This window comes from Myotis davidii, unplaced genomic scaffold (genome assembly GCF_000327345.1).
Source record: "Myotis davidii unplaced genomic scaffold, ASM32734v1 scaffold827, whole genome shotgun sequence".
In the NCBI taxonomy this organism is placed as follows: Eukaryota; Metazoa; Chordata; class Mammalia; order Chiroptera; family Vespertilionidae; genus Myotis; species Myotis davidii.
In genome coordinates this window covers 1,682,034-1,693,895 of record NW_006297815.1, presented here as the reverse complement: position 1 = coordinate 1,693,895, position 11,862 = coordinate 1,682,034, and the positions used below count along the sequence as shown (strand labels likewise).

The 11,862-nt window shown below is 52.5% G+C and overlaps 1 protein-coding gene across 1 annotated transcript in view; it reads left to right on the top strand.

Moving 5' to 3' along the window:
• The first annotated feature begins 9,589 nt into the window (after positions 1 to 9,589).
• Positions 9,590 to 11,862, top strand: part of MMP9 (matrix metallopeptidase 9) — a 7,743-nt gene continuing 5,470 nt past the window's right edge. Inside the window, exons 1-6 of the mRNA XM_015570376.1 lie at positions 9,590 to 9,897; positions 10,407 to 10,639; positions 10,955 to 11,103; positions 11,229 to 11,357; positions 11,445 to 11,618; positions 11,808 to 11,862. Of these exons, the coding sequence (XP_015425862.1) occupies positions 9,760 to 9,897; positions 10,407 to 10,639; positions 10,955 to 11,103; positions 11,229 to 11,357; positions 11,445 to 11,618; positions 11,808 to 11,862 (878 nt within the window). The 5' untranslated portion in view covers positions 9,590 to 9,759. The remainder of the gene's footprint in view (positions 9,898 to 10,406; positions 10,640 to 10,954; positions 11,104 to 11,228; positions 11,358 to 11,444; positions 11,619 to 11,807) is intronic.

Here is an 11,862-nt window from a genome sequence, read left to right as displayed (position 1 = left end):
ATCTCTGAGAGAAAGCCACTCTCAAGTTCCAACCAATGCCAGACAGTCCAGTTTCTCCCCGTATGAGTCTGGGTCCCCAGAGACTTGCCCGGAACTGGAGTTCTGAGCAGTCGGGAGCTTGTGTCTCCCTCCCGATTAGAAAAGATAACCACGTCCTCAGTTGCCAGCCCTTTCTGCGTGCGTCTTCGTACCTCTGCACTTTACTTCTGTACCTCCTCTGAGTCTCAGTGTGCTTTTCTCTTTCCTTCTAGTTGTAGAATTTCCACTTGGCCAGCCTTCCTGTGGTTCTGGATGATGTCCGTTTTGTCTTTTAGTTGTATTTTTGAAGTGGTTGTGCGAGGCAGCAATTTCCGGTGTTTACCTATGCCGCCATCTTGGTTCTCTCAGAAGCACAGAATTTCCCACCTCCTCCTGTCCCTTGTGTTGACGGGAATCTCCTTTCATGTTTTGAGAACTTTTGCAGGACAAACTCATGTCTCCTTTCTTTCCACATGCCCAGCACCCACCGAGCACCCAGCCTGGCACTCTTCAAAGCTTCAATGCATGTTTGCCAAAGGGAAATGAAAGAGGAGAACGTTGCCTTTCCCAGTAGAGCACTGGCTCCAGCAACCTTTTCATTTGATTGTACTAGTACTTGTGAGTTAGGCATTCTTAATAGCCTTGGGAAGTCAAGTTCACTTGTTAGTTCAGAATTGTCATCTGCTGTGCATCCCAGAATCCTGTGAATTGAATAGTTCTGTTGGGACAAAGTCAAGTTCTGAGCCAACCAGGTGTCCACAGGTCCTGCTCCTATGAGTCCCTCTGTGGATGAACTTTCAAACTCCTGGATGCATACGAAGGAGGTGGTACAGATGCTATAGGTCCGTGAATTATACTTGGAATAGCAAGGTGCTAGCCAACATTGCCTTTTTCCCTGGCCCTAATTGCAGTGGTGATTGTGAAAGCAGGTGGAGCCAGGTTTTGTAGGGCCTCGGATGCCAGGCTAGGGAGTTTGGTCTTCATTCTGGAGATAGTAGGGAGCTATGGAAGCTTTCTGATCATGGCCAGGGATTGCTGACCAAGATGTGCATCTGGAGCGTGGGTGCTGGGTACTGGACGGCCAAGCTATTTACCACCCGGTGAGAAGTGGGAGGGCTGAAGCTCAAGCAGTGTCAGTGAGAATGCAGAGGATGGAGGGTGTTATGGACTGAATTGCCCCCCACCCCATTCATTTGTTGCAATCCTATCCAGAAGCACCTCAGAATGTGACGGTATTTGGAGATAGGGTCTTTAGAGAGGCAATTAGGTTAAAACAAGGTCATGAGAGCAGATCCTAATCCAGTATGACTGTTCTCTTTATAAGAAGAAGAAATTAGGACACAGACACACAGAGGGAAGACCACATGAAGAAACAGGGAGAAGACAACCATCTACAAACTGGGGACAGGTCAACCCGGTCCTCACCTTGATCTTAAACTTCCAGACTCCAGAAGTGTGAGAAAAATAAATTTCTGTTGCTTAAGCCCCCTAGTCTGTGGTACTTTGTGATGGCAGCCCTAGCAGACTAATACTGAGGGGATGGATTTAAGAGGATTAACCAGGTTGTCAACTGTTTGGATGACATGGGGGAAGGGGCGCACTATAGGATTATATCGGATAGATGGTTTGGAAATTAGTAAGGCCAGGGAGGAGAGAGTGCCATGAATAGAGGCAGGAGAGTTTGCCTGGAGGGAGGAGCAGGGGTGGAGAGGAGTAGATCTGAACCAGGTTGCACTGGAAGTGCCCTGGGACCTTCAGGAGGCTTTTGGCAATGGGGCTGGTGGTGTTTGTGGTCACAGCCAGACTCTTAAGTGGTTGTGGAGAAGGAACGGAATGGTCCTTGTGGCAATTGGGGGCCTTGGTTGCAAGCACTCAGAACTGCTTTGGGCTAACTTAAGCCAAAAGGATATTGAGAAGGTTTCTGGAGGCTCCCAGCAGTGATGTGAGCGCTTGATGCCAGAGTAGGAGGCAAGGGAAGTGGCCAGAACCATGCCACAGGGACAGCGCATGTGCACTCTCAGGGCTGCTGGGCTCCCAGTGCCACATCCCACTTGCATCCATTAGCAGATTCCTTCCCAGCCTCAGAAGGAGCCTAGGAAAGATATTCCATTACTGGGAAACCAAATAAAGGCATGGCTCCCATCACCAGGTAATGAGCTGACGATCCTGTTACAAAGATGAGGAAGCTGAGGTTCAGGGAGAAAGCCATTTACCCTGGGTCATACCGTTCAAACCAGGTCTGTTGGATTCCAGTACCCAGCTCCTCCCACTGCACCCACTGTCACCTGGGAGGTTCTTCATGGAGCCCCGTGGCTGGCCCTTGGAGAGCTTCCAAGTGGTCCCCAAACCAGGCCCCTTCTAAGATTGGGAAGGCATCTCGCCCACCCCCCTGAAAGGGGGAGCTCCCTCACCCCATCTACTGGCGCTCCCCATCTTTTCCCACCGGGAAATCCCAGATTGCCTCTCATCAGGAGCAGGGCTAAAACTGCTGCTTCCAGAGCACCGGAGGCTTCCAGAGCCTTCTCTCTGCAGCCTTCCCGCAGCATCCACGCCCGGCCTGTGCCATCCTCCCTCCACCCCGGCGCCTGGCTTCAGGTGTATCAGTCTCAGCGCTGCATGAGATTCAAACACATCTCAGCAGGCTCTGTGAATACATTAGTTTTATTGTCCCCTAACATGCCACAGGGGTGGGGAGGCGGGAGGAGGGGGCCCTGGAACTCAATATGCAAATGTATGCAGATCGCATCTAAATGAGGGTGTCCCAGGATTAATGAGAAGAAAAGGCAATCAGAGCAGGCCTGGGGCTCTGCAGCAATTCGCTTGAAAATGGCTCTCCCGGGAGGGTATCTTGGGCGGTGTTTCAGAGCGTGTTCTTTGAAGCAATGTCTCCAACGCACAGGGGAAGGAAGAGCTGCAGAAATCGGTTCTGGATGCTTCCTGGCAAAATGTTCGCAATTGCTTCAACTATGTTGGGGGTGGGCTGGGGGAGGGGGTAGAATCTCTGAGCCCTTCGGACCTCAGGGGCTGTCTCTGCCACTGATTTCTAAACCAGGGGAGCTTGCTAACATCCATTTCCAGGCCTCACTGATTAGTGAATCAGATCTCTTGAGAATCTGTACATTTTTTTAAGTCCCCAGCCTTGGGAAATACTGATGCAAACCAGGGGTTCTTAATCTCCTTTCTTACAGGTTTCAGGGGCCCTGTAGAGCAGTGTTTTCAACCCGGCTGCATAAAAAAAAGTCCCAGTGCTCAGGCTGTACCCCAGACTAACTAAGTCAGAATCTCGAGGGTGAGTGTGTGTGGGGGTGAAACCCAGGCATCACTATTCAAAAGAAAATCCTAGTGATGCCAGTGCGCAGCCACATTTGAGCAGCACTGCTGAACAGGTAGTGTTCTCATAGAGGAGCGTTGTACCTGTGTCCTCGCTGGAGCTATATTTAGCTCTAGGCCCTCCACCTGGTCTTTTAGGGAGGGGACTGTTGTCAGGGCTCATGTTCAGCTGGTGTGCAACTGGTACAGAAGCACCAGTTGTTAAATATTGAAATATTTCCCTACCCATTGGTAACAGGCGCTGCTTTGAAACATCTAAGTGGCCCAGAGCCCTAACCTCTTCCCCCAGGCCCCTAGGACTGCGGATCCAGGAGTGGAAGGGTTCATGACCCACCCAACCCGCCTCCCCCAGCTCCTTGGACTGAATGAGTTCTGATTGCTGGGGGTTCACGAAGTCCTGGTTGTTAATATTTGATTGTCAGCCCTGGCTGTAATACTGTGGGGAGGAGCATCAGCTCTACAGCCAGCAAGGCCAGATTTGGGCACTAGCTGTGTGACCTTGGGCAAGTGGCTTTATCTCTTTGAGCTTCAGTTTCCTCATCTGGAAATGGTGTCCTAGTGTTATGTTGAAGCTTGACTAGAGCAGAGGGCTCTAACTTGAGCGTGCACCGGCATCACTTGGCAGGCTTGTTAAAACAAAGATGGTTGGGCCCCACCCAGCGGTGCTGATCGTATAGATTTGAGGATCTGCATTTCTAACAGTTCCCAGGTGGTGCTAAACTCCTGGGCCTGGAACTACACTTCGAGAAGCACCCGAACTAGAAGATGCCTGAGAAAGTGTGCCGGCCAAGAATGGGGGTGCAACCCAGGTTTGTAAAAGGGGCAAAGAGGTTGCCAGTTGCCCTGTGTGCTGTGTGGACATCTCCCTGCAGCTCCAACCAGCATGAACCGAGTGACCACTAAATGTTTAACATGTGACTTCTGAGGATTCGGGCCCCTCCACCTCTTCCCATTGTGAGCAGGCCCAGATTCAGACCCTCAGGGCCGTGATCACTGAGAACATGGTGTCTTCCCCATCTGTCATCCAAAGGAAAACAACACTGAACCCTGAAATGACTGTAAGAGGAAGTCCAACAGGGACCTGATTTTCCCCATGTTGGCTGCTTTAAGGAATTCTTGCAAAACACCATCTTTGTGGTAGCAAGGGATGAATGGGCGGAGCACAGAGGACAGACGTTCAGGGCAGTGAAATGACGCTGTATGATAGCACAACGAGGGATACATGTCATTATGCATTTGTCCAAACCCATAGCATGTACAACACCAAGAGTGACCCATAAACCATGGACTTTGGGTGATTACGATGTGTCAATGAAGTGTCATCAATTGTGACAAATGTACCACTCGAGGGAGGGATATTGATCATGGGTAGGATCTGCATGTGAGGGGCAGGGAATATATGGGAAATCTGTACTTTCCTTGTAATTCTGCTGTGAACCTAAACCTACTCTAAAAATGTCTTAATAATAAAAAAAGCAAATAAGTTTTAAAATGTGTGTTTTGGGGCCGCACCTGCTTTGCTGGGACCCCAAGCATAACCTTACCTGCCAGTGGGCAGCGTGATGACAAAGGAACTGGTCCTGGACTCATCCTCTTTCCCCCTAAATTTGCATGTCTCTCTCTCAAAGCACTATCCCTTCTTGTGGGCATGGAGCTCTCGCCTACAAGGAAATGCCCCTTGACTGTTCTCTGCCCCTTCCAGCCCCTTTAATTTTCCCTCTTTTATTCACCCGACCAAACACCCCAATCCTGTTCTCTCTGTTGTTCCTGACTCCCCCTCCAGCCTGACTTCTGGGCCCCACTACTGCCCCAGGCTGCTTCCCCCAGTGACTTCCTTCTTGTCAGATCCAGTGACCTGATGTTAGCACGGGATTCAGAGTCAGAAGGCCTGGGCAGGAGCGCTGTCACTCATCAGCTGTGGGACAGTGAGCAAACTGAAGCCCTTCTCTGGGCCTTGGGTCCATCACTATGAAAATGGTTTACAATGCCTGGCTTCTGTGAATGCCAAAGAGTTCTAAAGCTCAGATTCAAATATGTTAAGAAGGTTTGCTGCCCTGGCTGGTGTGGCTCAGTTGGTTGGGTGTCATCCCATGCACTGAAGGGTTGCCGGTTTGATTCCTAGGCAGGGCACATATAATGTGTAATCTCATTTAATACCCCCACAACCCTTTGAGTGAGGACTGTTCCTTCCTCATTTTACAGACAAGGAAGTGGAGGCATAGAGAGCCAAAGTGACTTGTCTAAGGTCAAACAGTCAGAAGGAATAGGAGCTACTCCAAAGCCTACACTCTATAGCTTCCTGTTGAAGGAGCTCAGTACAGATAAGTGGGAGGCATGGCAATATTATTATTAGGGCCTCTAAGAGTCAGCCTGGGAATTGTCACCACCCTGAGGCTAGGGATGGCAAGTGTGTTTGCGGGTGGGGGTGGGTACGTGAGTGATGCTCTCCCCTGAGGAAATGTCTTGCAATATACACACCTTTCTGCTTCATCCTAGACACAAGTGTCTTCTCAACATCCTGCCGGGGCCTCTCAGGCCTGACTGCCCCTCCCCTCTCTGGCAGGTTTTGGAGAAACAGGATTGGAGTTCCCCCTCCTACATGGGGGAGAGATTCCTCATCTCGTGAGGCTGACCCCGGTCTAGGGGCCTGGAGTTACTAATAGCAGCCCGCAGGGCTGTGTCATCCAGCGGGTGACTCAGGGCTCCAGGATCAGCCCCTTCCCATCCTGATGGGGCCTCCACCGGGTTGAGGGGCTTAGATTCCAAGCTATGACTCTGGTCAGGCTTAGAGGGAGCCCACCTGGGGGTATATCCTGCTTCCTGCCTCCTCTCCCAGGGTCTTGGCTAAACTGTGTTGTGGTAGTGGAAGGAGGGCTGGGGAAGTGGGGAAGGGGATGTGGTAACCAGAACCACTTCCTCCCATTGCTGTGTTGAAAACCAAGCTCTCCCCAGTTGCTCTTGATGAGGGTTGGGGAACCAGGGGGTAAAGGAGGAAGTTGGGAGGGAGTGAGGAAAGGAGACTTCTTGCTTGAATTGACTCCAGGAATCAATTTCCAGGGTTCCTGGTGGGGTGTTCTTTCCCTGCTTGCCAATTGGTAAAAACAGCCAGCTGGTCCAGAAGCAATCATAATTAGAGTAGCCCCGAACACTTCTTATGTGTCAGGCACTTGACATCTGCTAACTCACTTGACCCTTATAACCCCATGAGGTAAGCACTATTGTTAACCTCATCTTACAAATGGGGAAACTGAGGCATTGACCAATTATGCCAACTACTCAGATCCCACAGCAGGTCCATGCCAGAGCTGAGCTTTGGACCAAAGCAGCTTGGCTCCACAGTGCAGACTCTTAGCTACCATTCCTTCTTGCCCCCACACGCAGTCCCTGACTTGCTCTGTGACCTAAGAGAGGAAAATTCTCCACTCTGGGCCTGCCTCAGTTTCCTCATCTGCATGATGGGGGCAGTTGGAGTAGATAAGTATGCCTCCCTCTTGTGATGCTGGTCTTTCTGGTAATAAATCACTCATTTGATTTCTCCCTTACTGGACTCTCAAATCCATGAGCACGGACAATAGCTATCTTGGTCACTACTGTATTCCAAATTCTTTTAAAAAAAATACGTGTTTTTTTTTTTTAAAATTATTGATTACAGAGAGAGGAAAGGAGAGGAAGAGATAGAAACATCAATGATGAGAAAGAATCATCATGCAGCTCCCTCCTGCACACCTCCTACTGGGGACTGAGCCTGCAACCCAGGCATGTGCCCTGAACAGGGATCATACTGTGACCTCCTGGTTCATGGGTCAACTCTCAATCACTGAGCCACACTGGCAGGGCATATATTCCCAATTCTTTTTTAAAAAAAATATTTTTATTGATTTCAGAGAGGAAGGAAGAGGGAGAGATAGAAACATCAATGATGTGAGAGAATCATTGATTGGCTGCCTCCTGCATGCCCCTCTCTCCCCCCGAGGAAATGTCCACTGGGGATCAAGCTGTAACCCGGGCATGTACCCTTGACTGGAATTGATCTCAGGACCCTTCAGTCCGTAGGCCGACGCTCTATCCACTGAGCCAAACAGGCTAAGGCTTCCCAATTCTTATCACAATGACTAGCCTGTAAAAACTTAACCAATATTTGTTGAGTAAATGGTCTTTAAAGGTTTGGAGATCATCATCAATGGTCTGAGTATATGATGAAAGTTCTGGACCCTTTACCTAAGAAAACCAACATATGCCAGTGGGAGTGACTTGGCCCCTCGCACCCAGGGGACATTTGGCAATGTTTGGCAACATTTCTGGTTGACACAACTGGCAGGGGGAGGTGCCACTGGCATCTAGTGGGTGGAGGCTGGGGATGCTACAAAACATCCTACAACAGATGGATGGCCCCCACAACAAGGAATTATCTGGCCCAAACGTCAATAGTGCTAAATTTGAGAAATGTGGCATATATACATAGATATGACATATTTTGTACAATTGATGGCAAGTTAGAAGGTGGTTCATGGATTCTCTTAAAGTCCATGTCTGCCTCCAGATGAAGACCCTCTGGATTAAAGGGTCTCTTTGTTTCCATCTCTAAAATCATATTGCTCTGACCCCACACTCTCAAGTCTGGACTATAGCTCCCTTGGGTCCCTTGTCTTAGCTTCTGATTCCCCAAAACCTAGGCCTCCCTCTGATATTCAGTGGGTGCAAGGGATTAGGGGAAATGGGTCCAGGTTTTAAGTCTTCCCCCATCCCATCCTCCAACTCCTCTCCAACCCCTAGTTATCTCAGTTCCCTGTAAATGCCATAAACATTAAAAACTTCAGAACTAGGCAGCCCTAGGCTTGAATTCTGGTTTTGTGTATTAACTCACTGGGTGATTAAGGCATGTTCCTTAATTGCTCTGAGCCTCAGTTTCCTCCCCTGAAAATGGGAGGGATACTCAAACCTGCTCCCCAGATGGTGGTGAGAATGAGAGGAGATGCTTATAGGGGACTCATCACAGTACTCCACAGTAAATCTCAAAAAATGCACGACTATTAGGGCTCAGAGGTGAAGTGACTTGCCCAAGGTCACATAGCTGGGAAATGGCAGAGCTGGGACTGAAAACCAGGACTGTGTGACTCATTAATTAGTGAACTCTAAAGTTTCCCCTTTCCTACAAGGGAAGCTAGTTGTCTCTATCTCACAGACTCATTTATTAGATAAACATATAAAGTGCCTGGCACTGAGGAAGTCCTTTAAATGCAGCTTATTGAATTTTTACTGTTGTTCTTCCCAAGTAATGCCTTGAAGAAGGCAATAGTGATCCTGCCCCACCCTGGCTGGCTGGGGAGAAGGATAGGAAGGAAGCTGTTGGTTTATTGGCATAAGTGGTCATCACTGGAGCTGGAGCTTGCATGGGTGCAGCAGGGCTAGAGAGCTGAAAGGGCTCCTGGAGATAACCCCCTCCCCCCATTTTATAGTTGAGTCCAAAGCCCAGAAAGGGGAAGGTGTTTACTCTAGGTCACACAGCAGGTTAGAGCCCAAGACCCCTGTCTCCTGTTTCCAAGTTGGAATCGTGATCTTGGCCCAAATAATTAAAAGCAATCTCAGCTGGTCTGTCGAGGACTTGCAACATACACTGTATTAAGCATTTTATGCGTTGGATCTCATTTTATCCTCAAATCAATTCAGGAATGAAGAGCCCCTTTTTACAGCTGAGGAAACACATTCAGAGCGGTGAGGACATTTGCCCAAGGCACTGTAGGAAGAGAGAAAAGCCATGTCTGCCGGCTTCCAGATGCAACAAACTCCCCCTCCACTACCCTGAAGGAGTCAGCCTCTGAAGATAGGGGCTTGCCCCGGTGGAATTCCCCAACTCCAGCCTAGCAGAGGCCACTCATTTCGGGCCAGGTGGAGCAGGGAGAGGAAGCTGAGTCCAGGAAGGCTTCCAGGGAAGAGAAAAGTGGGCAGAGCCTGGGAGTGGGGGGTGGGGCCCACAGAGGGGGTCTGACCAGGAAGTGGGATCACTAGGTTCAGAAAAAGGCCTCATCTTCTTCCCTTTGGCTGAGCAGTTGGGGCCTTCAGATGGGGGGCTCCTCCCTTTTTTCATGAAGTTCTCACAAGCGGTGCAGTTTGCAAAACCCAACCTTCCCCAATGGGCCTGTGGTTTCCTGTGGGTCTCTGTGGGTCTAGGGTCCTGCCTGACTCAGCAGTAGGGACTGTGGGCAGCAAGGAGAGGAGGAGGTGGTGTAAGCCCTTTCTTTGCCTTCTCACACTGGGGCTGCCAGCACACACACCTACACACACGCACACACATGCATACACCCTATCCCCTGAGTCAGCCTGGCGGTGAGGGGCGGGGTCACTGATTCAGTTAACACTGCCTCCTTAAAGCCCCCACCAGGGCAGCTGCAGCCAGACACTGCTCCTCTCACCATGAGCCCCTGGCTGTCCCTAGTCCTGGCTCTCCTGGTGCTGGGCTGTTGCTCTGCAGCCCCCAGACCACACCAGCCCACTGTTGTGGTCTTCCCAGGAGACCTGGGAACAACTCTCACCAACAAGCAGCTGGCAGAGGTAAGCAAACACCTCAGCCTAGAGTTGGAATCTCAGGGAGGGCACGGGCTCTCAGGAGATGCTTTGGGCCACACTGGGGGTAATGGGTACATCTAGAGACAGAGGTGTCTAGGATCAGGCACTGGGAGGGGGGCGTCCTGCGGAGGCTCTGGGCAGCGATGGTCAAGAATGGGTTCATGAGTCTCCTAGGTGGGCAATGGTAATAATATAGGGGTGGGGATCATTGGAGGGTTCTGGGGTGTGCATGGGCTGGGGGTGAACAGGGGTGAACCTTAGGGGCCCCTGAGGTCGGTATGGCCAGGAGCATCCAGGGCTGGGAAGGAACTAAGAATGTCTGCAGGGAGGGGAGATGCTTGGGTGGGCACAAGTACTGATGTCCAGGGTACCAAGTCCTGGGTACCATCACCGCCTTGTTGCTGGTCCTGAGCTCCTGGGGGGATGGAGTTCTGACCCAGGAGGGCAGAGAAAGGGAGTCAGTGCCCTGGATGTCCCTGCCCCTCCGTCCACAGGAGTACCTGCACCGCTATGGCTACACTCAAGTCATGGAGCTGAGCGACGACGATCAGGCCCTGAGTCGGGCGCTGCGGGTCCTCCAGAGACGCCTGTCTCTACCGGAGACCGGGGAGCTGGACAGCACCACCCTGGAGGCTATGCGCGCCCCGCGCTGTGGCGTCCCAGACCTGGGCAAATTCCAGACCTTTGAGGGCGACCTCAAGTGGAAGCACGAAAACATCACGTACTGGTGCGTGGCGGGGTCCCGCGGGGTCGGAGCGGGTGGGGTGAGGAGGCCGGTCTGACCCTCCCTGGGTGTCACTAAACGTGCAGCCTGCGGGAAGCGGGCCTCCCCCACTGAGCCCCCGTTCGCCCTTTGGGGAAGCGGGCCTCCCAGTCCCGGTCCTCCTGCCAGGGCCAGTGTGTGTCCAAAGAGGAAAATGCATCGGACCGCGCTTTACTGATGAAAGCCCGGAGCCGAGGTCGCCGAGGCACAGGGGGTGCCTGCCGCCCCGGCTCCCGCCGCTTACTCCCCTGGACCCTGTCCCCCGGCTCTTCCCTACAGGATCCAAAACTACTCGGAAGACTTGCCGCGCGACGTGATCGACGACGCCTTTGCCCGCGCCTTCGCGGTCTGGAGCGCCGTGACGCCGCTCACCTTCACTCGCGTGTACGGCCAGGAGGCCGACATCGTCATCCAGTTTGGTGTTCGGGGTGAGAGCGCGAGAGGGAAAAGCCAAGAGGGGCTGGGACGGGGACAGGGCGCCCCTGGGCGGCGCACAGCCTGCACCACCCGCACCCCTGCGCCCAGCTAACTCTCTTCCCTTCTGCTTCTCCAGAGCACGGAGACGGGTACCCCTTCGATGGGAAGGACGGGCTCCTGGCGCACGCCTTTCCTCCGGGCCCGGGCATCCAGGGAGACTCCCACTTCGACGATGAAGAGTTGTGGTCGCTGGGCAAGGGCGTGGGTGAGATCCCTTGCCGCCGAAGCCCCCCTTCCCTCTTCTCCTCACGCTGTCCCCAGCCGCCCTGACCCTGGCCCCCTCTCCCTGCAGTGGTCCCGACCTTCTTTGGAAACGCAGACGGCGCCCCCTGCCACTTCCCCTTCACCTTCGAGGGCCGCTCCTACTCCGCCTGCACCACGGACGGCCGCTCCGACGACCAGCTCTGGTGCAGCACCACGGCGGACTTTGACACGGACCGTCGGTTCGGCTTCTGCCCCAGCGAGAGTGAGTTCGGGGCCGCGGAGCCCTGGACCCTGGGTTGTCACCTCAGCGCGGCCACTCGTGTTGTGGGGTCTGCAAGCCGTTCTCCTGTCCTCTGGGCCCAGTTGACTCGCCCGTGACATGAGGAGAGGGGGGTGCAGGAGCGGTGGCCTGTGAGTTAGTGAACTCGGGGTGATGTGTGGGCCTCCCCAGGACTCTACACCCAGCACGGCAATTCCGACGGCAAGCCCTGCGTGTTTCCCTTCAC